Source organism: Dama dama, chromosome 9 (assembly GCF_033118175.1).
Source record: "Dama dama isolate Ldn47 chromosome 9, ASM3311817v1, whole genome shotgun sequence".
NCBI lineage: Eukaryota > Metazoa > Chordata > Mammalia > Artiodactyla > Cervidae > Dama > Dama dama.
Window position 1 is genome coordinate 47,899,840 of NC_083689.1, and position 24,991 is coordinate 47,924,830.

The following is a 24,991-nucleotide window of genomic DNA, read 5'->3' on the forward strand; positions in this document are numbered from 1 at the left end:
CCTGGAGAATCCCATTGACAGAGGAATCTGATGGGCCCATAGGATTGCACAGAGTCAAAGATGACTGAACATGCATACACCCAGACATTATATTTGGTTGTTTTTTAAATAATCAAGGTCATGTATGACAGCCTTACTCTTTGTTCATATTTTCAGGTTCTTTTAAAAATATATCTTTATAAGATATTCTACCTTTTTTATTTTTTTATGCTGTGCCTGTTAATTCCCATATCTGAACTTCTGTTTTTACTAGTTTTTACTTTGGTCTCTTTAAAAATTTTTTTTACATGTGTTTTGGTTTCTGACTGTGAGCTCACATTCCTTGGATGGCAACCTGTCAAAATCATCTGAGGCCTCTGTTGAAGAAGGTTCTTCTAGACAGGATTTGCATTCCCTCTACCATGTGCCTGGGAGCACTACCCACAGGACAGCTTTGAACTAAATTCTTGGCTTGAGGTCTTTTCAGACATGTCTGCTATATGAATTCCACTGAAAACCCAGCTCGTGGTTCTAGTTGTCAGAGATATTTTGACCCTTCCCTTGGCACCAGGTCTGGGGGCAGGCAGTTTTCTTAACTCATCCCTAACAGGGATGTTTATCATCTACCCTCCCACGACACGTGCAGCCTCTTGAGGCTTCAGCATGGGTTTCCTGACTGACATGTCCTGGGATTTGTTCCTTCCCCCATATATCCTGTCCCCCATAACCTTTATGGCCACACCGCATGGCATGTGGGATTTTAGCTCCTGACTGGGGATCAAACCCAGATCTCCTGCATTGGGAGCATGGAGCTTTAACCAATGGATCACTAGGGAAGTCCCTCTCCCGTATCTCTTGACATCATTAACATTCAAAGCTCAAAGTCACCTGTATTCGGCAAACATCCTCAAAGCACAAGGCAGCTTCAGAGCTCTGATTTTCAACTTTTACTGTTTGTGACCTCTTAGGAAATCTCCACTTTCCTGCTTCTCACTGGCATCACTAAAAAATTTATTTAAATATTTTATCTATCATTTAAGTTATTCTAAGTGAAAGAGTCAGCTAAGGAATCTAGCCACACAGCTATAAACAAAAGCCTGCACAAATAGTTCTAAACTTTTCACCTTATTATTGCCCACTCTTCCTGCAATAGTAGGTAAATGTGATTACTTAGCTTTGATGAAAGAAAATAACTAGGTCCACTCAGTCCAAGGCTGTCTAACCCAGTTCATTTCAGCAAGTACTCACTGCACATGTCCTAGTTTCCTATAGGTCCACTTAGAATTACAAGGTACAACCCAGCCAAGCCCAGCCCTAGCATGGGTGAATAACAGCTAACCATATTGGCAAACAAGGAGTCTGCTCACAAGATGGGCCAGCATTATGCTAAGCTTTTTTAATTATGTATTTAAATCCATACAAGTGCCATGAGATAGAATTATTACTACCACTTTAGAGGTGAGTAAATCAAGGCACAGAAGATTAAGCAACTTGTCCAAAATAACATAGCTAGTAAGTTGGGTCATACTCAGAATGCCTAGCTACATAAATTTGAAAAAACACATAGAAAGTTAGAGAACAGCATGGTAAATGATGTGAGATTATATGAGAAACAAGAGTAGGAGAAAGTGCCCAGCTAATGGTGGTTGGAAATGCTGCAGAAGGGCCAGCTGATGGGCAGAGCCGACTGGGGGTTGCTCTGCACTGCGGGGATGGCCTTCCTGCCCTCTGATGTAATTAATATTCTCCATGATGTGGTCACTGCACACTTAGGCCTCTTCCTGACTAGAACGGCACATCTTGCTCCTCTCCTCCTACATCCTGCCCTCTGTTAATTATGGTGCTTTTCTAGTAAATCTCCTCGGTTTCATGCAAGTCCTTTCACAGCACAGCAGCCAACAAATTGGGAAGCATTGTTCCCAAAGGCAAGCGGTGGGCCATGAGTTGTAGCTCCAACTCTGTTAGAGGCCAGCGATGTTTGCCTGCTTCTTGCCTCTGCTGATGACATTTCGGGGGGAAAACAAGTATGGGAGGGAGGACAAGTCACAAGATAGCTTTTATAAAATGCCTATTACAGAAATAATGAGAACCCAATAACTACCAACTGCAGAGGCAAGAAAAATAATAAAAATAATAAAGCAGAAAATGTACAAAGCAAACAATTAAGACCATTTTATTAAAACAGTACTTGCTACTCGGCAAGCATTAATTCTCACCACACAAGGGCAGTAAATGTTTATCAACCAAATTTTGCATGTTAAGAAAATCACACAGAGGAAGTTAATATGCTCCGTAAGCTCTAGGATACTTCACAGCCCAGATTAAAAGTTAGCCATGCTCACTATCAGGCTGAGATGTCATCTCTCATTAAATTCTAAATCAGCTCAGAGAACACAACATATTTATCATTTTTCCAACACCATGCAACTGATTCTGGAAGAGCCAAGAGAATCCTTTGGGATAAATACATTGATTAAAAGGTACTTTAAATATCTTTTTTAACCCAGTGAACCAAAATACATAAATCAGAACTATTCTGGTCTACTGAGTACTGTAAATGTATATTTAGATGTAACGAAATATCAATGGGAAATATCTTTGGAAAGTAATTACTTTACAGTATATGTGGAATGTTTGTAAATGTTTAAAGCAACTGATCCATATTAAAGACCTAACTTACATGAAGAGACACAAGTATTAATTACCAAGCTGGAAACTTACTTGCAGACTTATAGCCCAGAGTTGTTTACAGATCAAGGAATAAATATCATAAAATAAAATAGTTTAATGCAAGACTTAACTGTCTAAACCAGGGACCCACTTGTAGACACCAGCTTCATCAGAGATGCTGGAGAGAAGCTGAGTAGGTAAAGGTGACTCCAGCCTTTACACTAAGTTCCTCCTTGCTTCCTGCTCTCGTTTCCACCTCCACCCTTACTGACATCAGGTTCTCCTGTGCTATTATTAAAAGTACTGTATCTGAGTCCAAACAAGGACTAAAAACCCCAGTGCCTTCACAAGCCACTCAGGTGATTAATGATCATGGTTATGCTGGCGCTTCAACTTGTTTCTATTGATTTCTCAAAACTGCACCTGATGCTCCATGTCAGTTTCAAGGAGGCACTAGAGAGAAGCGCAGACTGTGGCAAATAGGAAAGTGTGTCCTCTCTCTAAGGACATGGCTACTCACTCCAGCCTATTCTTGCCAAGACGTCACATGGCCCAGAGTTAACAAAGCATTTCACTTTACAAGATCATCATCCTAATGTGATCTGTTAGTAAAATTTCCTTATTTATTATTTATAGTAAATGTTGACAACTTACTCATATTAAAATAGAAATACAAAACCACCCCCCTGCAGGTCAACACTATGTAAATCAAACAATGTGACCACCAGATGATTCTGGTCCACAGAACACCAGTTTGAGATCTGTCACACGGAACAAATACAGAACAGACACTGGGCCTAGGGGTCTTAGGAAAGGCTCGTGTTTGTTCTCTGACAGAGGCACACAGGCCTGGTGAGTTGCCCAGGTCGGGTATGACATGGTTTGTTGGAAGTTTTGGGACTTTTTCAGGACTCAAAATGACTTTGGGGTGTTCACAAAGAAAGGTGGGATTGAAGCAGTAATGGTGGGCTTAGGTATTAACAAGCAGACAGGCGAGGCACATGGGGGGAAAATGTCCTTTCAGCCCCTTGAATATAGGAGCAGAGTCCCAGAATTCCCAGGGCCCACTGAGTGCAGAACAAGGCAGCCTCCAGGCCAAGTCTCTTGCTTCCACCAGGCCCTATGTGCCCACCAGGCCCTGCACTCCCACCACAGTGGCCTTTCAGCCTCTGCCATCCAGTATCCTGGCCCATATCCTCGCCCACAAAACAGAACTCTCCCTCCAGGCTCCTGGGGGCTGGGGGAGAAAGAGGCTGGTGGCAGTGCACTGTCGATATCAAAAGGGCGGAAGCCCAGCTTTGCCAAGATCCACAGCCTAGGTCAGCATCCTCGCCTCCACTCTGAGTTTCATGGTATCGGGCCTGACATTGCCTTTCTCTGTTTCCACCAGTCCTCCACACTGCTCCCTCTCCCATCAGGGGCAGCCACAGAGGTGCCTGATCTTAAGCTTTTCAAGGGCTGAACATTTAGAAATGGCTTTGAGGATATGCTTGAGAGCTGAGAGTCCTCGGAACAAGGGTCCTAGGGAGGCCACATGAGCAAGACACAGGAACATGTCTTCACAGAGGACTCTGAATATCCTGTTACAATGAGGGTTAATGTAAGGGTCACCTACTAACTGAAGCACCCAGCCTGCCAAATCATTAACCCTTCCAAAGCCCATATTCCCTCATCCATAAAACAGAAGGTCACACAAGCAGGTCGCACTGGACTGCTGAGTGCAGAGACAAGTTAAGTCAGCAAAGCTCACAGTGGGGGCTTCAATAATGAGAGCTGTCACCACGTATTTCATCCCCCATGGTCCCCTTCCCTCAAGAGAAAAAGAAAATATTTAGAAATGTTTTAAGCAAAAGTCAAAGCAGAGGCTTTAACTAGAAATCTCCACCAAGATGCCCATCACTAGGAAATGGTGGCTGAGTATATAGGATATGTTGGACACTGCACCACCTTGAGAGACAGGAAAACCTGGCCCCAAGGGTGGGAAGAAAAGGAAGAAAAACAACCATAGTGAGCCCAGAGGTCTATGCACACCAGTTCAGGTCCTCACATCCTTGCTCCGCTACTCACTAGCCATGGGACATCAAGTCCATCACTTTTGCTGTTCAAGCATGTCTCCACCTTTGAAAATAACAGTTGACCCTGAAGTAATGTTCCAGATATGGGGCTGGATCATGGGATGATTTCATGAATGGCAGCACCAGAAAGAGAGTTAGACTTCCCAAGGAGGCCATGTCCACCACCACGCAGAGCATTCAGGCAGCTGTTTGATGGTAGGGATGCAGTCATGAAGACTGGCTGTGGGGCTGGGTTGGAGTGAGGGAGGGAAGAGGTGGCTCCTGGACCAGTAGGGCTAGGAGCACACCCAGCACAGTCTCAGACCTCCGAAATGGGGCTCGACCAGCCTTGGCACTCTCTCACTACACTCTGAGTGTCTCTGGTCCATGATAACGGCATCCTCATGGATCCTGCTGTCAGCGCTGGATAAGCAATGAGCTAATAGATGTCAAACAGCATTTGCATTTCTGAAATGGTTTCATCTGCTCCCTCTCCCTAGACTCTCCAAAGTGAAATTTGAATTCTGGACAGACGGGTCCACTCTGAGCAGCAGCTCTTCCAGAAATCCCATGGGAAAGAAATACTTATTTAATTATTTCCTACACAGACAAACAGCTGAGCTTCTCACACAATAACCACAGCTGGTGGCTTCTCAACCTTTTCATTTTGGAAGACATGCAGTTCCCTAAGAGACACATGGACATGTTTATCACCCCTTGTAGTTTACTTATCTTTCACTCATTCATTCAAAGCACACATCACAACAAACAGACTGGCTGTGGGACTTGTTCATTAGAAATTCTGCCAAAGGCCCAGGTTTGGGTTGGGAGAGCATTGGGGAGGCTGGCACCTGGAATGTGACCCAAGAAACAAGCCATGAGTCTAGATTCACCCAAGTTCCTTCTGGATGATGACAGCAGGGTCAGAATGGAGTTCTTAATTTGGGTTTCAGTTCCAGGGACATCTGTAGCTATCTGAACAGGCTGCAGAATCATCTGTGTGGGGAGCATCTGTATTTGTGGGGTTACTCAAATGCAGCGCCAGGCACACAGTAATGAATGGATTTTCTGGCTCTCCCTGGCTCTATTTTAAACTGTCATCATTTTAAACCATGAAATATGTCAAGTGATAATTAAACCTCACCACAGACAGACACTGTGAAAATGATTAACTTTTACCATTTCCCCCACACACATTCTGAATATTCTGAATCCCCAAGGTATGGAATCATTACACTGACAGATGAGAAAAGTCGTCTTCACACTAATTTATTCTTAAAAGAACCATAACAGGACTGAAAATTCTGTGCTTTCCCATTGTGTTTTAATTTGAAAACTTCTGCTGTCAACTCATTCTTGTGTACAGGAAGCCTGGTGGGGAGGAGAACAGAGCTGACATCACAGCTCCAGCTCCGCCTCTGCTAGCTGTGTGACCAGGGACAAGTCCCTTGCTACCTCTGAACATCATGTTTCTCCACTCATCAAGTCACTGATGACAGTATCTTCACTCCACCCGATGCACAGCTTTCTTAAATTTAGTGAATGAGATGACAAATGAGAAAGTCCTTTGAAAGCAAAAAGTGGCCTGGTAACTATCCAAGTATAAGATGTACATTCTGTATAAAGGGGTGAGGCATGGCTTTGCAGATCTGTTGTCTTTAAAAAAAGAAGAAAGAAAGAAAATGGAAAAAAAACAAAAAAAAAAACCTCAACTCATTTTATTTTCAGCTGAAGTTTCTAAGCATGAGATTAGATCTGACCCTGTCAGATAAATGTCTCCTCTTAGCCACAGGACTCCCATTTTGTGCCCAAATATGCAGTGATTCACACAAATGATAAAAATTCAAATGAAGCAGCCAAGCAGCTGGATGGGAATGCTGCTTCCAGCAAAAAGAGAGCACAAATAACTGCTAAAATTAGTAAAACAAACAGACTGAAATGTATTTTCACTCCCACAACTCTTTTTCCAGACCTGTGATTTTCTCCTTTAAGGCCCATTTCTTCTAAATGTGGAGGTCTCTGGTTCTCTCTGGCAGCGGCAGCCTGCAGGGTCCCATCACCCTAACCCTGCGGGTACTTCAGCTGCAGAGTGATGAGTCCCCGCTGGCAAACGGGAGCATTTCCATCAGAACTGTACAAACACTGCTGAATTTCCATCAGGAACGTGCTTTCCTGGATGACCTCAGTTAAGCCCATTTTAATTCTTTGATCAATTTCCTATGGCATTCAAAGGGTTCCCGGTTTTTCTCTATTTACAAAATAAAATTCCAATGCCTGTGTCAGAGGGCTTTTATGAGGATTAAATAAGAGATGAGTATGTGAAAATGTTTCCATTAAGAACTCTTCCGATCTCAGCAATTTATATTAAAGCAGTGAAGTAAGCCTTTACAACTAAATTAATCTATCAGTAAAAAAAAAAATCAGTGAAAGTGAAAGTCGCTCAGTCTTGTCCGACTCTTTGCGACCCCATGGACTGTAGCCTGCCAGGCTCCTCTGTCCATGGAATTCTACAGGAAAGAATACTGGAGTGGGTAGCTGTTCCCTTTTCCAGGGGATCTTTCCAACCCAGGGATCAAACCTAGGTCTGAGCGACCACGGAAGCACAAGAAGCTGCTTACTTAAAAGTGGCTGGTAAACAAGAGCATTGGTTTTCTGTAAGGACCAGGTCTCCCCACCTCATCTGGGTCCCTGCCTGCTATCAAATGCCCATTTGGAAGCAGTAGTGCAGAGAGCTCCCACCATCTCCTTTCCAAGGAACAAGCAGGATCTCTCATGAATAATGGAAAATAAGTTCCTGGTGGGGCTGGGGGGGAGATTTGATATTAGCTTTTGATCTTTATGCTCTTTCACTGAAGAGCTAAGGAAAGCAGAATATGTTGTGGTCCAAACAAACAATAATACACGCACAGTTCAGGCCAGGGGATGCTTATTGCACCTTACCAGGTCACTATGTTACCACAGGGGAAAGGGTTGAAGGAGCAGGAGACCCCCCTTGCTGGAGGCAGCCGTGATTGAAGAAAACCAAACAGGCCCATATTTGTCGTCAGGGACATGGGTTCCAAGCCACATCCCCTTTCCTTCTTGGAAGATTGGAGCAATGCCCTACCCGGAAACACTAGGTAAATGCTTCCTGCAGCTTAGCCTAAGCCTGCTTTTGAGGCACTCAGCACCTCTCGGGGGTGGAGGATGTAACACACCTTCAGATGTGAAATAATTTAGTAACTGATAACATGCACCTTCCTGCATCATGTCCCCTCTGTGGCAAGAGCCCCCCATTGTCATCTGGGAATCTACCTCCCTCTCACCCTCAGGTGTACAGCCTGTGACCCTGCTAAACCCAGCAGCGTGCAGCATCCCCCGGCCTCAGGCACTGATTCAGAATGGGGCATGTGACCTGACCCCATCCAATCTGAAGAGCAGCACTTCCAGAGGAAAAGACTTGGAGGTGTAAGGGAGGTTGGCACTCACCATGGGGAGAGTCAACTGCAAGAGGAGAGATGAGTGAAACCAGACCCGGGTACCCTACATTAGGTTTGCCTGAAGCCAGCACCCCTCATGCCTCCATCCTCTGACCAGCTTTCCAGTTACCTAAGCCAATAAGATCTTCCTTTAGTTTGGGCTACTTGGACTGCATTTTGCTATTTCCAACAACAAAATTGTCCCCACTAATCAAGTGTGCCCAAAAGAGACCCTCTGCCAACGGAATTGTCCCTTGGAGAGAAGACTCTGAAACATCATTTTCACCATGTTACTCAGGGAGCTGTTCCCCTTGGCTCCTGTGTTGGTGTACACAGAGCAAATACTCCCCTGCTTTGTGGTCTGCCCCTTACAAGGCACCTGGCCATGATACATGGCAGCTGTTGCCTTTCTGTCTGCAGGAAACTCTTGTATCTCCCCAGCGGACACATTCATGGACGCACGTGCTCTGTAAAGGCAGGGACCACACCTTGTCATCACTGCACATCCAGCAAATTCCAGTCCATCCGAGGAAACTTTCATTAGCACCCAATAATGGTACTTCACAAAACCCCAAGAATGGTGCTTACCTTTCTACCAGAGTGCTTTCTCTTTTAGAAGTAGTCATGTCAATGTATGACAAAACCCACTTCAATATTGTAAAGTAATTAGCCTCCAACTAATAAAAATAAATGAAAAAAAAAAAAAGAAGTAGTCATGACCAAACCAAGTTCCTCGACATTGCTTCAGAAGCACTGCAGGAGTGAGGGAGCAACTCAGGGACTGAGAACTCCCTACAGAGGCCTCTGGAGAGTGGGTGGGTGGGCAACAACCGGCCCAGGTACCGGGTGAACTACCCTCATGCACTTTTCAGTGATGCTGACTGTACTCACACACCAGCCCGGACAGCCACCTGCTGCCTGCACCCAGGACCCGGAGGCCGCTGGTCATTGCCCACTTCCCACAGAGCTGGTGGCTGGTCAGTGCTTGTTCATTTCTGGGGCCCATGTTTCCTGACTTCCCAAGAGCACAAAGCAAGCTAATGTTACCTCATGCAAAATTCAACATTTTGCAAAAAAAGTTTTCTATACACACACATGTCCTGAAGCATTTTCCTGAAGCCCACTGACAGTCCCAGCCAAAAAGCATAATCAAAAAATGAGTGTGCAGAGAACCACTGGGTGGGTTGTAATGTCCTGAATCCCCGGCCCTTGTTGCCTGATCTGCAGGGGCCCTCCAGGGGCATGCGGCTTGTTCACCCCGGCCAGCGTCTGCATCAGAGGGGACACTGTGAAGCCCTCACCGCACCCAAGGGGAGAAACAGACCAGTGGCACAGCAGCGGTGAGCACCCAGAAGAGAGTGGGGCTGACCAGGGCAGAGCGCAATGCCAGGCCTCACTCCTTCAAATGGGACTCATCACCTTGCAGATTACTCCCCGTTTGGGCTCTGTGTCTGAGGAAGCTGAGAGAGGAAAGATTTGATGTTAAGAGACAACACAGTCTGAAAAAAAGGCAGTGGGAATTTTGGTACTTTTTTTTTTTTTTAAGAGTTTTTAACAGATGAACTAATTCTGATGACAAGAAAGGAATTATATCACAATGGTCAGTTAGATTCTGTACCTTGTTCCCAAGAAAGACTGCTGAGTAGCAATAAAATAGAAGAGACAGAAACAAATGATTTTCAAGTCACAGATAATTAACCCCAGAGGCTCACTGATGGCATATTAATATTGCTGGGGCAAGTGGCTTAACGAGTTTGAAAAGGACCTCAGAGTTTATACACAACAGATCATTTCAAGGGTTCCTGAAAAGCAGAGAAACCCCTTCTGACTTAGGCACCAGGCAAGGGGCGAAGATGACAAATATCAGCCTCTACTGCTGGGATCTCAGAGAAGAGAAGGAACTGCCTCCCTCCCTGGGGAAGGATGGGATCTCAGCAGGTCTACTGGGAGTGCCATCACCTCTGTTTCCGGGCCTTGACAAGCCAGTTTCACAGCGATGCCATCTAGGGAAGGGCTTGCCCTACTGTCCTTATGAAGCTGCAGTGGTTCATACCCTTTGAGGGGTATGACTTCTCAGATAATGTGACTCTTTCCCCACCCATTCCAGAGAGGGACCTAGGGACACACTTTGCAATGACAGCTCCCAAGGAGACTTCTCACCACCAACACAGCTCACTGCACAGGGCTTCCTCACCCCACCCAGACCCACCGAGTCCCTCCACAAGCACACACCTCATTTGCAAGAGTACCTTTCAAGGACTTTCTATCTGAGGGACCCACAAGGTGTCAGAAAGAGCAGAGTGGCTCCCTGAGGATGGTCATTAAGGAGAGGGAGCCCTCCCAAGGGTGGCGGTGGGAAGAGTAAGTGCAGTAGGCGAGGCGGGGTGCCCACAGTTGAACAATCTGGCAACCCCACACCTGCGATTTTACTTTCTGAAAAGTGGAGATGTGACAAAGAGCCGGGTCAGCCCTAGGGTGTGTCGGGATCTGTGTGTACCAGGGGGGAGACCCCGCAAGGAAGGGCCTCGATCCCTGCTCTCCTGGGACTCACCAAACACTCACCCAGAGCCTGGAAAACCCTTAATTAAGGGAGAGCATGTAAGAGGCAGTAGAGACAACTCAGGTTCACTCGGGCTTAGTCCACGGCTGGTGTTTGCACACCCAGACACTTAGAATTGTCTTCTAGAAGCTTGGGGTCACCCACAGCCTGAGAATCCTCTGGCTAAGGTTATGCTTGGTCCTTGGGAAAGGCCATTGTCTGCACTCCCTGAGTTTTATTATGATGAAGTAATTAAAAGGAAATAGGAAGGATCTAGCATGTGACGCTCAAGACACTTTCTGACCTCAGTGCCCAGAAAATCCTTAATCTGGGAATACAAATTTTATGTGTGTTTGTGGTTAAGTTCTTAAAGACATCATCAAGAAGAGAGCTGTTTGGTTCTTCTGATTGCAGAATAAGAGAATCTGAGCAAAGAGTTGAAGATTCTGGGCTAAATTTCAGAAAATCTTTCACAGGAAAAGTCAACAGACTAAGATTTGCAACATCATCGGTAAGTCAGCTTGAAGACAGAGGAATGGGTTTGGTGACTGAAACGTTCTTTGTTGTATGTCTGAGGCCAAAGTGACAGATATAGTATGAAAATAGCCATAGTGAAGACCACCAACCTCACTGTGCACAGATGCCATGACCCACACTGGGCCAAGGGCTCTGAATGCTGAATCCCTCCCCATAATGTGTCCAGGAAGCTGCCAGAGGGGTCAGCTGCATGCTCCAGCATCCTTCCTCTATGGACCAAACCTGTACCCACTCTCTGGCATTTGAGTGAGGATGAATCCCCAAGGGGAGAACACATGATCTTGCCTGGCCAATCACAGTACTTCAACCCCTCCTTGCCAGTAATTGGTTTAGGGCTTGACTCATGATACAAGGCCAGCAAATCAGAATCTTCACGGAGTTTTCTCCGCTTACTCTGGAGGAAAGTAGTTTCACCCTCTCAGATGATAAGCACTCAGTCAGGAGTCTGTGAGCACCAGCTGCCAGGAGCCAGCCTGCAAGGCTGAGTGGAAGAGGCCAAAACGCCAAGAGGAGGAAAGAAAATGAGTGTAAGGTCTTATATGAGCTGTTTTTGAAGCCAGATCCACCCTCCCTTAGATTCTGCAGTTTCACGAGGTGTTGAGGCGTTAGCCAGTGTGAGCTGGGTTTCTACAATACAGACTAAGGGTCTGTACTATTACTGTCCTAAGCTTTTTCAGAGAAGATGGAGCAACTTCCCCCAAGTCACACTGTGAGTAAGTGGAGAAGTGGGATTCTGCTGTCAACTGGTCGTGGCCAAACTGGGTACCAAATCGTTGTACGCAACCAGAATACACCAGCCAGTTGTGTCATCCACTCCCCACTCAACCTGGGGCACATAGGTACAATGTCAGTTTTCTAGCAGCTAAAGAGAAAGCTCTCTCCAGAAAGAGTCAGCTGATGTGGAATTAGACACGGAAGGAGATAGGTGCCACCCCCAACTTTTTGGAGCCCAATAACTGCTGGAGAGAGAAAGCAAGTTCCGCTGTATAGAGTGGGGGCAGGATAGGGAAGGAAATCCCATTTCTTTCCCCAGATGGCAGTCTTGATTGGAAAAGGACCCACTACCCCAGGCACTGACAAATCTGGATGGCTTCCTTCTAAGTTCCCTACATCTGCAGCCATTAAAGAAGTTATCTCAAAAGAAGTTAGGAGTTTATTAATCTGTTTCATCGAAGAGAGTCAGCCACTTTACATTATACCAAGATAGATTATGCAGGCAACCGAGAGACCCAGAAAACATCTGCTAAACAAAATCAAAATTAATGGTAAACAGACTGTAATTCTTGATAGCTGAAGTTCACCCAGATGCAAAGAACTATAAAGGGGCTATTAGAGGCAGCTGCCAATTAAGGGAATAATTCCAAGGGTTTTCACAAAGTGAGGCTCTAGTTACACACTCAGGACTGGCAGGTCATGTTTATGTAGGAGATTTGCATTGCTAAGGAGACAGAGCCACCCCAGCTGTGTGACTGTCACTTCCCTCTCTTTTTCTGTGAAGACAGTAGCATCCCTCCTCTCAAGTCTCCCTCACAGCCCTGCTGGAAGCCACGGCAGGCTGGTCTAGACGGGAATGTGTGAGTGAGCCATCGTCGGGAAGATGGGTAATGCAGTGTGACATTGGTGCCCACCCCCAAAACCCACAGCCTTTAATCACAGCACAGTCACAGACATCTGGAATAGCTTACTGATCACCCCATGCTCTAAGAGATGGCTGACAAGGGCTGAATTATCCTGGCCGCCTGCTCAGCTCACTCGAGTGTTCTCTCATGACTGTAATTCAGTGTGATGGGATCAGTTAGAGAAAAGCACCGGTTTGGGTAGATGGATCCCAGCAGTTATCATCAGCATCAGCCCTCAGAGTGGACATGGGAGTGTCTCCACGAGGTGAGGTTGGCACCTTTTGTGGAAGCTTCAGAAAAAAAGTTGAAATTAAATTGTAGGTGACTAGAGGGAGGTGTAAAAAGGCCTGCATTAGGGAGGCAATGAATAAGCAGCCATCTGCCTTCCCTGTGCTGCTGGCAAAGGGGGGGCCCAGGGCAAGAGGATTATGGAAGACTGCCCTGAAGGTGGAAGGAGGTCCAACTGGGGTACCAAGAGACATCCTCCCAAGGTTGCTGTCCTGCCACAATATCTGATCCTCTATCGCCCTCCAGGCTCCCCTGAGAGTCCTTCCCACAAATCTAAATTGGAAACAAAGCTCCCCTAGAAAGTTTTCTTCCAAGAGTCCCTCTTAGCTCTCTGGGCTTGGCAGTGATCATGTATGCTTAGAAATCCTTGGGTGATGAAGCGAGATCAAACCATCACCCGCCTATTAGAGAGAGGTTCAATGTCTCAGATGGACATTGGTCCAGAGGGACCTTGGCCCAAAGAACTCTTTATTCCTACTAAAATAAGCATGAAAAGGAAGGAGTCTCGTGTAAGGTGCCATCTGCTCTGCTTATATCATTGGTTACTGAGAGTCAAGGGAGATAAAGAACATGAAAGCTCTCGGAAAACTTCGGAATACCTAAGATACAATTAACATTATAACTATCTCACCACTCTGGAGAAGACAGTCACATGCTGGGGCATGTCCTGGTCTCTGTCAAAGCAGTCCCTCTTTGTGGACTCTCTAGAGCAGGGCTTGCAAAGGGCACTGTGTGGAAGCCTAGCCAGAGATGATTAAAAACAACAAATCAAGATGCCATGGGAAACTAAGTTTGGAAAATGCTGCATATTACACTCCCTTTTCAAAGTCCTATTTAACATCTTAATGACCTAAGAGATTCTGCAATAAAAATAACAACCAGCTTGATACTGAGTCCAGCATTTACCAAGTGTTTTATTTTCCTATGGCTGCTGTAGCAAAGTTCTATAAAGTAAGTGACTTAACAAGAGAAATCTGTTTTCTCCCAGTTCTGGAGGCTAGAAGTCAGAAAATCAAGGTGTTGGCATGACCACCCTCCCTCTGAAGGCTCTAGGGGAGGATTCTCTGTCGCTCCTTCCTAGCTTCTGCTGACTGAAAACAACCCTTGGTGTTCCTTGGCTTATGGACTCAGTCTGCTCTATGCCTCCTTTAGAACATGCTCTTCTCCCTGTGTGTCTGTGTCCAAGTCTCTCTCCTCAAAAGGATCTCACTTATTGGATCAGGGTCCATCCTATTCCAATATGACCTCATCATAATTACACATTTGCCAGGACTACATTTTCAAGTAAGGTCACATTCACATATTCTGGGTTAGAACTTCAAAATATCTTTTCAGGACACACAATCCAACCTATAATACCACACCTATTTGAACATGGAGCACTTTCATCAATGCATCAGCTGGGAATATCTGGATATCCACAGAACGCTTCCTAGAAGTGCCTCTGTAGAACCAAATGATTCAGCACCTCTCTTGTATATCACTGGGACAGGATCAGAGTGAAAAAAATACATATACAAGGCAATTTTTAAATTTGCACTTAATTCAGGAAATGATTGTTGAGCAACTATAGGCCCTGGGTTAAGGCCTTGAGGAATTTAGGAGTGAAAGAGGGGAGGGTTTCAGCTCTCAGGAAATGAATGACTTAACTCCCAGGTAAAGTAGGGTGAGCAAAACTCTTCAGAGAGAGCATTGGAAGGGATAAGAGAGAGGTGGGATTTCACAAAGATGAGGGACAGAGAGCAGGCAGGCTGCAGGGACAATGCATGAGGCAAGAAAGCCGGGCTAGTCTGAGAACCGTGACAGCGCTGGATGGGGGCAGCAGAGGGGAAATAAGGCACGGAGCCCATCTGAGGCACACGGTGCATTCGCGTCACCCTCAGGATCTCCAACACAACCGTGACTTAGCCTGGACTCCATTTCCACTGCTAATACTAGCCCCCTCACTTCTCACTCCACAGACTTAATCAACAGCTTCCAAAAGTTACAGAGTGTAAAGTGGCAATTGGTCATCTGTGTGTAGCTATGAACCCTGGTTGGAGCTGATATGCTGAGTCAGATGTTACATAAAAACAAAAACAGAAAAATATCTTAGGTTTTGTGGTCCAGAGGCTATCCCTCTAGACCTTTCCAGGATCTCCTGGGCCTGTAAACTAGGCAGAAAAATTCAGAGGGTTAATTATTTGCTCCTCTTTCAGTGCCAGATCAAGTCAAAGCTAAGTGTTCATTGCTAGACAAGAATGTCTTATTTGTGTATGTAAGAATATTTATTGAAATATTCACAGCACTTCTACTATTTTTATACCCATACACATACACTGTTCTGGGGAAGATTAACAACCCTACTACCCAAGCCATTGAATCTCAGACTTAAAAAATACCCAGAACTGACCTATAAGGTCCCACTCTTCCTTCCTTCCTCCCAGGTTATAAGCACTGACATTAAGGCACTGGGCTATTGCAGGAATTTTCAAACACTCAACTTTGACAGAAGTAAGCAAGAAACATCAGCTCACAGAAGGAAGAAAAATGTTTCTGTTATATCAAGACAAATTTACCAGTACAAACCCAAGGCATATGTTCCCAATAAGCCAGTTATGAAAGATGCTGCTTCAGGAAAGAAGAGGGTTATGGGAAAATAGAGTACAGCCTAACCATGCCTTTGCTCATCCTGAGACACTTAGTCTTCTAGGAATTTGGAGTCTAAGGTACAATAAGGTCTTTTATGCCTTTGAGTAAAAATACACATGGTTTTCTCATATCCTAGCCTTATTATTTAAAGACATTTCTAACACAAGAACAGTAAGAGTGCAAAACAGTTAAGCTCATATGTGAGTCCATAAAGCAAATGGTGCTGTGCACCAAACAATCACACGCACTCAGGAGTAATGGAATGAACAGTATTCTAAACCAAAGTTCACGCCAACTTGTCTCCTAATGGCTATTTTTCTCCAGGTCATAATATCCATTGCGACACAACTTTGAATCAGAAACAGGCCTTCCCTGCCCCACCCACCTTCATCCAGTATCATTTGATTTTGATGTCCAAACGATGTGGTTTACGCCATGGATGCAGTTCAGAGGACGCTGAGCCCCAAAACCAGAGACAATGGCGAATGAGAGTGAACACCAGAAAGTTCAGCCTAGAGCTCGATTAACCAGATCCTTTGAATCCAGGATTCCAGTACCGCAGACAGCAGCAAACAACTGGTTCTATGAACCCATCAGGATAGACAGTATGGAAAGTTAAAGTCTAGAGACATACTTCAGTAACATGGCCCTTCTGTGTTTTTCATTGTGTTGCATAAAATAAGAGCTAAGCAAGAGGCAAGGTTTTTAGATTTGAAAATCAGTATGGTATTTTCTTACTTCTAATGATTGGTGCTCTTTTTGGAGACAATACCACCAAGAAGGAGGTGGCTATAGCTAAAACCAAAGGCTAGACCCTAGACCGAGAACTCACTTTGGTTCCTAACTTCATCCTCCCATCCCTGAAATAAAGGGATGACTGGTGGTGATTTCCGTAAATCATACAAAAGACACTCTCTTATTAGAGACTAGGTATCACTGAAAGCAAATTTAAGAGTAACTTCAATTTCCAGTAAAAGATTTCAGAAATTACCACCCATATATATTTACCTCAGTAATCAGAAAACAGATGCACTAGAGGAACTCTGGCAGGGAAAATAAAACATTGTGGAATTGTTTTCAAAAGGAAAATTAATTACTTATATCTATTTCAGCTTAACTAAAGTTGTAAAAATCTAATCAGAAATATTTTTCACAATGGCACCTTTTCCCAGTTATTGAAATACCTCTAAACATAAACAATTTTTTTTTACTGTTGATGTAGTTTTCACCAGGTTAAATTAAATAATTATTTCAAACTTCACTCAAAAATGAGGCTTCTTTTGAGAGACTGCAAACATTATCATGAATGAGCCAGTTCCCTAGACCCCATCTCTGATACCTGAAGGTAGAAGACAGTTCTCACAAGCAAACTTCGGCCTCCGTTCCTGCAGTCCCTGAGGCAAGTGCCAGGTAGTCAGCACCCAGAACAGGTCACATGAAATTTCAAAGAACAGGCTGCCCACAGTCTCAAGTTAATCTTAACTTTAAGAAACTACATCCATATGCCCACAATGAGAATGGAATGAGTATGAGTGCATCTTCCCTACCTTCTCTTCTTGTGACTTCAAGGCTTCTGGATTCCTGCAAGACAAGAAAGATTCGGTGTTTTTGAAGCATAATTTATATGTAGAAATACTTGCAAATACCTCACCTCTTGTTAGACATTCATTCACAGAAGGGTGAACAATCTCATAAGTAAGACATTCAGCAGTGTTGGGGCTACTAACTCTCAACATATATGTACACATCTTTAAGTGTAAATCAGCTGCTGCTTTGCTGGCTTAAGCAAAAATACTGTTAATCATGCAGTTTTTAATGAGCAGACTCAACTCTCATGGTCTTCCTTATATGGAAGCTGGGCTGGTTCTAATTGTTAGGAAATACCTTGTTTTAAGTTGAATTCCCACCCTCAACCTAGACTGTGTTTGTGGGGAAAACATAAGTAGACAGGAGCCAGAATGACGTGAGCAGTAGCAGGCTGTGATTTGTGGTGCCATGGTAAAGACCATCATTGTTCCTGTGCAGGTCACTGGCATGATCTGGTGATTGATCATGCTCCTCGATAGTTTCCAAAGTGTGGGAAACTATGGACAATTTGGATAGCCGCTCCATGCCACTGGACTAGATTAAGCCTTGGCTCTTCTTAATTCAATCTCATCTTCCTGCAATGTGCAGAGCAATGAGCAAAGTGTTTCAGAAATTACATAGGTTAAAGACAGAGCCCCTGAATTGAAGATATTCACAGTTGAACAGAAGGGTACAGAACAAACAAAAATTACTGAGAAATAAAGAGGAGATTTTGCTTTGATGAATACCAATATGTTCACAATCAAAGGAAAAACGTAAGAAAAAAAGGTTTTTTAAAGAACCTTTGCAAATAGCATGGAAGAATGGGAAGGTTTTCAGATAGCAGTATGGGAGGGAGGGTGGACCAGGGAGAGAGAATAGCTTGAGAAAAGGCAGAAAAGTACAAGGCATGGTCAGGCAGCAGGAAAAGGCCCAGTGAGAAGTAATGCAGGGAAAGGCTGAAACCTACTGTGGTTTCATGACTAGTAAAAAGCATCTACAATCTGTTATAAATGACCCGGTTACAATAAAGAGCCTAATATTAAGATTAAGGTGAAAATCCATTCTAGCAACTGAAGAACGGAAGGTCAAATACCTTAGCATTAGTATGTCTTTCTTACCTTAGCATTCTCGTCTAGTATTCTTACGGGGCGAGGAAGGAGGAACCAATATTGGGAAGGAAACTTGCGGAGGCACTGAAAAGATTGTCCTGTCTCTCCTAAATTACACTTTCTGACTGCCATCTCTGTAATGAGTCAAAAGGCCAAGTGGAGACCAATGGAAGACCATGTCACAGGCCAGCAGCATAGCAGCATGGCACAATTATCCAAAGAGGCTTCCCAAATGCTGGTTCTTCATAAGCTCAAGGTTCAAAAGAGGGAACTTGGAGAACAACAACTGGAACAAGAGATGCCAAAGGCACAAAGCAGATGATGTACTAAGTGAACCCAGCTCTTTCTACACTGCTGCTCAGACTCTGCTCTAGGGGCGGGCACCTCCACCCCTGGAAGTAATTAGCATTTGTGGAACAGGAAATCAACCATTATAGCTCAAGAAAAAAACCTTATGGGAATTTTATTGTAATTGTATAAAATTTATACATTACCTTAGGGTATGTTGACCTCTGTATAATGTATCTCCTTATTTAACATGGTATTTTTAATAATTTGTTCAAGTCTATTTTTATTTATTTCAAGAGTATAATTTTCCTGTATATATTTTGAAAATGTCTTTATTACATACCTTTTGTTATCATGAATGGAATTTGTCTTTCATTATATCTTATAACTGTTTCTTGTTTGTATATTTGACAGCAATTGAGGTTTACATATTGATAAAACCAACCACTTGACTGAATTTCTTATTGTTCGTAATAGGTTTCAAATGATACTTTTGGCATCTCCATTTGTTGATTTATACAATCTGCAAATAGCAATGATTTTCTTTCTTTCTTCCAGTTTCTATTGTTGCTTACTCTAGTCTTATTCTCATAGCTAGTTCTTTCACTGATGTTAAGAATTTTGAACATAGTGAGCATCCTGGTCTTCTTTCTGATTTTAAGAAGAAAACCTGTAGTGTTTCCCAATCAAGTAAAATGCTGGCTTTTGGCCCAAGCATGTTTATCATATTAGTGAAATCTATGCATATTTTATAGACTTTTAAAAATAAATTTATGTTCTAGCTTGTCCCCTTACTTGCTTATTTATTGGTTCTTTCCCTCCACTGGAATGTGAGTTGGGATGGTGCCAATAGCTTTCTCACTCTTGCATTTTCAGTGTTATTTATAATAGGGCAGATGCTCAATACATATTTGTTGAATGAAAATAAATGTGTGTTGAATTTAACCAAATAATTTTTCTGCACTTATGGAGATATCCTATGATATCAGCTCTATTAATTAGATGGCTTTTCTAGTAGATTTCATAGTAGTCAATTATATCTATATTTATGGAGTAAGCTTTTCTTAATCATGATGTTTTTTAAAAAATATGCTGCTAGATACTGTTCACTATGATTTTAAACACATTTTTGCATTAGTATTCACAAATGAGATTGAGCTATAATTTTAGGTGTCATTTTTCTCAGTTTCAGGAATTAAAATTATATTAGCTTCATATACTGGATTTGGAAGTTTCCCTTTTATTATGCACTGAAATAGTTTAAATAAAAGTGGAGTTATCTGACCTTTAAGGTTTCTGCAACTTTATTTCTCAGATATTTATTAAAAAGTAGAGGAAGTAGAGGGTCAGAGAGGTTAAAATTTGTCCAAGTTCTCACATTTTGATCCATGGCCAGCTGGGATTTAAGTTCCAAAGTCTAATTACAAAGCTTATGCACAAAACATTCTAACTCCACTCAATTAATAGTGTGAAAATTAGATGAGATAGACTTCTGCTTCAGGCTATGAAAGAATAGCTTGTATTAGGCCAATCCTTCTGCTAATAACAACTACAAAAATTGGATAAATAACAACAACAAAAAAAGTTTTTGAAGGCATGTGAGAGCAACAAAGGCAGACAGAACTTAGCCAATATTTGGAGAGAAAAAAGGGTTTGGTGGAGAGCCCCATATTTACTGCCAGATTTTCCCTTTGGGGAATTTGTGGTTTTTCATACAGGCCAACCAAAGTAATATTCTGGAGCTTAAAGTAGCCTCACTGAGTTGGGAGATACCTGAGTTGAGGCTTTAAAAGCAACCAAAACTTGAGGGTCTGCAATCCTAGAAAAGGGAATCAGAAATAAATGAACTCAATAATCTGCACAGCCTCCTCTTGAGTTACATTATTATGCTTGAATTGGATATATAAAGAGCAAGAGGTTGAGAAATAAGCCTCAAAAAATTCGCCTCAAACAAACTAAAAAATAAACTAAACCATGAAAAACAGATTTTGACAGTATCATGGTGCTCAGAAGACAAAAATTAAGCTCTCAAAGAAACAGTGGTCCTGTTAAATGCAGCTGACTTTCAGTTAAAATCATATATTCTCAAAGAATTTCTATTCCTGAGTAGATCAAGATGATCTGCCAGCATTCTGTATCTAACAAACAAAAGTAAGTCCTCTCTGAGAGACAATAAAGTAATCCATACACCATATAATTTTTCATAGTTTTGACATAAAACTAAAAAATTGTAAGCTATCTCTCCAGAAAAAAAAGGCGGGGGCAATATTCAGGATGAGAAGAGAGTTGAAATTCAGGGTCTACAGCCATGATGAGCCATGTGCAAGTCCCCACATGGCAAAGGAAGGAGAATTCTTTTATAGAGGTGAAAACTATTGATAAGTTGAGAGGGTAATAGTAAACATAGAGTTAATGGCTTTTCATTGGCTAGGTTGTTGCCAGGAAACAAAAGAAGTCTTTCTTTTCCTTTTGAATTCTGCTTTTGTCACAGGGTATGAGAACTCCCCCTTCTTGTCTCTCAGCTCTATTTAATTGAAGCCTTTATTAATTTTTTTTAACAATACATAATGTCCAGCATCCAAACTAAAATTACTAGGCATGATGGGAAACAGTATCAAATGACTAAAATTCAATAAAACAGACAGCATAAACTGATCCACAGGTTATCCAGACTTCAGAATTATCAGACACAAGCTCTAGAATAATTATGACTAATATGTTCAGGAAAACAGAAGATGCTGCATTTCACCATAAAATTGAAATTAAAATAAGAATCAAATGGAAATCCTAGAACTAAAAAATAAATGACTGTCAGATTCAACAGGAATCTAACAGAAGACTAAACACAATTAAACAGAGGATTAATAAACTGTTAATTAATTAATAATTCTAGGTCAGTAGAAAATAACCATACTGAAGATCTGAAAGGAAATAATAAAGAGTAGAAAACACAGGCGTATGAGAGACATTATGGAGCATGGTGAGAAGTTCTAACAAGTATGTAACTGAAGTATCAGATAGAGGAAATTAGGCAGAATCAATATTTGAAGAGATGCTTGAAAAATTTCTAAAATTGATGAAAGGCATCAATCTAGACATTTAGGAATCTCCACAAACTCTAATCAAGATAAATACAATGAACACCATAACTAGGTCTTCATGAAAATATAGTTGAATATTCAAGGACAAAAAGAAAAATATTTAAAATAGCCAGAGAGTGGGTGGTGGAGATGGAGAGGGCATATCACCTACAAAGATCTGATAGCCATCTTTACAGGAGAAAATGATGGAACCAGAAGAGGATCTGCAATCCTAGAAAAGGGAAACAGAAAGAAATGAACTCAATAATCTGCACAGCCTCCTCCTGAGTTATATTATTATGCTTGAGTTGGATACATAAATTCAGTGACATCTTTAAATGAAACGACATCTTTAAAATCCTGGAAAACTTTGAATTATATACCCAGTGAAAGGATATTTATAGGGTAAAATAAAGATATATCTAGACAGACAAAAACTGAGAGAATACATTGTCAGCAGATTAATACTAAGAGCAATACAGGGAAACACTCTGGACAAAAGGAAAGTGTTTTCAGATGAATGCATAGTTGTCCAAGAAGTAATAAAGATCACAAAGAGTTAAAAAATGAACAAATCTAGTTCTGGCTGCTTAACACAACAACGATGCTGTCTAAGGTAATATTATTTACAGGACTAAAATGCATGATGATATGATCACAAAGTCAGGAGGTCAAATGGAATTTAAGTATTACAATCCTATTAATATCTAAAAAATGGTTAAAGCAATGCTATAAGGTCAAAGAAGTGGGATCACAAAAAACTAATTCCCCCCAAAAAAGACAAGAGAAAAAGGGAAAAGGAATAAAGAAGAAAGAGGAATACATTAGATTTATAATGATAAAAGAACAATTTAATAGGAATTAATAGCAATTCTAAACTTGTACACACCGAACTACATAATCTGGAGGGGTGGGATGTGGGGGAGGGGATGTGAGAGAGGTTCAAGGAGGAGGGGATATATGTATACTTACAACTGATTCACGTTGTACAGCAAAAACATCGTAAAGCGATTATACTCCAATTTAAAAAATAAATTTAAAACAAAAGATGGTTTCTGGGGGTACTGGGAATGTTCTAAATTACAGTCTTGGTGGTAGTCACTTGGGTGTGTTCACCTTGTAAAAATTAATGGAGTTCTACTCTACACTTAAGATGTGTCCACTTCCCAATATGTTTGATACATGTCAATCGAAAATTTAAAATTAGGACAATGTACTCATAGTACACAGCAGAAATTTGTTGAAGAAGGGGAATAAATCCCATGCCCTAATTTACAGATGAGGGCAGTTCTCCAGGAGGAAAGGCTACAGCTTGCTAAATTGTCACAGGGTAGCAAGTGGCCAGGGCAAGGCTAGACTCAAGTCTTGGAAATGCTACCACCATGCTTTGCTGTGTGTGCTACGTCACTTCAGTCACGTCTGACTCTTTGCGACCCCATGGACTGTAGCCCACCAGGCTCCTCTGACCATGGGATTCTCCAGGCAAGAGTAGTGGAGCGGGTTGCCATGCCCTCCTCCCGGGGATCTTCCCAACCCAGGGGTCTAACCCACAGCTCCTGCAGCTGCTGCGCTGCAAGCAGATTCTTGACCACGGAGCCACCTGGGGGGCCCACTGTGTTCCGCTGCCTCAAAGTAAATACTCAGTGAATACTCTGGAAACAAGTGACAGGAACTAAAAGATGGAACTCTGAAGTCAGATGGATCTGGGCTGGATCCCGGCTTACTCCTGATGGCCACAGCCCTGCCACCTTTGGTTAATTATCTCGCCTTGCTGAGCCTCAGTTTGTTCATCTGTGAAATAAGGGTAGGAATGGTGTCTTCTTCACAGAGTTGTTGGGAGGATTTAGTGAAATATAAGCCTGTAGCACACTTAGTATGGTGGCTGGCATACAGTAGTCCTGAACCGCTGGCCATCACCATCTTTATTGCCATTAATGAAGATAACAAAGGCGGAGAAATAGTAAGATCACTTGGGGAGGGAAATGAGTTCAATGTCTCCACCAATTATTGTGGCTCAATCAGAATATCTTCCCAGTACTTGAAAAAGTACTCCCCCAAAACCTGTAGCAGAATTGAACAGAATAGAATTCACTGGCAGAAGTGACACCAAGACCCCAAATGCTTTGCTTAAGGAAGAAATTATCTGCTGCAGAAGCTTCAAACCAAATGGTTATAAATGAGAGTTAGCACATGGGCATTATTTAATGACTAAATTTCTTTAACTAAAAATCTAATTTTATTATGGTATAAATCACACTTTCTTGAAGTAGGGAATTAATTTTAGATTTTTCATTTAGCGTTCATAACCTTTCCATGAATTTGACAGCCAAATCATTTAAAACGTCATTTAACCAATACAATACAACAGCTTTATTCCTCATTGTGCCCTCCCTGAATCCATTATCTTCCACTATAACGTAGGAGAACTTAAGTAAAAAATTACCATCCCATAAAGCTGTATTTTATTGTGCAGTTGAACTGCATAATCTTTATTTTTGAATCAGTATAATGTGAGTGCTGAGTAATATTTTTCATAATCCAAAAATCTATTACACATTCTCAGCTACTAAAAACGTAGTTTGCAAGCTGCTGAAAGAGGACAAATAAAGACCCTCAGATTCTGTGCCTGGATCCTTTTCATCCATCTTAGGCGGTGCTTGGGATCTTAGGCTGTACGTGAGGTTCAGGAAAAGAAGGGTGGACCTTGGCCCCAGATCAAATGCACCCCTCCTTGGCCATGAATCCAGTCATCCTTGGTTAGAGAATAAGTCTCAATTTATCACTCAAAATGTTATGGGATTCAGTGGCTTCTGGGAAAATGTTGGCTCTGTGAGTTAGCCAAGTGGGAATCAAAACACCCACTGCTCAGAAGAGGAAGTCACGGAATCATGAAACTGAATGAAGCTTGATGCGGCCAGGGTTTTGCAGACAAAGCAGAGGTGAGGCTCAGCCCTGCCAGTGTCCTGGTGGCGAGCCCATGACTGGCAGCACCTCAGTCCAGCATCAGGGGAGCTGAGGAAGCCCCCTGCTTCAGAGTTCCTCAGGCTCCTACTGCCTGGAGAAGCTGCGAGAGGAAGCCCATGTGCTCAATTTATAAATCACTCGGTACAGTTGGGATGGAAGCTTTGCTAACAGCACTCATCACTACTGAAATTCTGACATCTAAATTC

The 24,991-nt window shown here is 42.6% G+C and overlaps 1 protein-coding gene across 1 annotated transcript in view; it reads right to left on the bottom strand.

Annotated features, from left to right (window-relative positions):
* Positions 1 to 24,991, bottom strand: part of FSTL4 (follistatin like 4) — a 414,616-nt gene that overhangs the window by 361,363 nt on the left and 28,262 nt on the right. Inside the window, exon 3 of the mRNA XM_061151300.1 lies at positions 17,323 to 17,356. Coding sequence (XP_061007283.1) covers positions 17,323 to 17,356 — 34 coding nt within the window. The remainder of the gene's footprint in view (positions 1 to 17,322; positions 17,357 to 24,991) is intronic.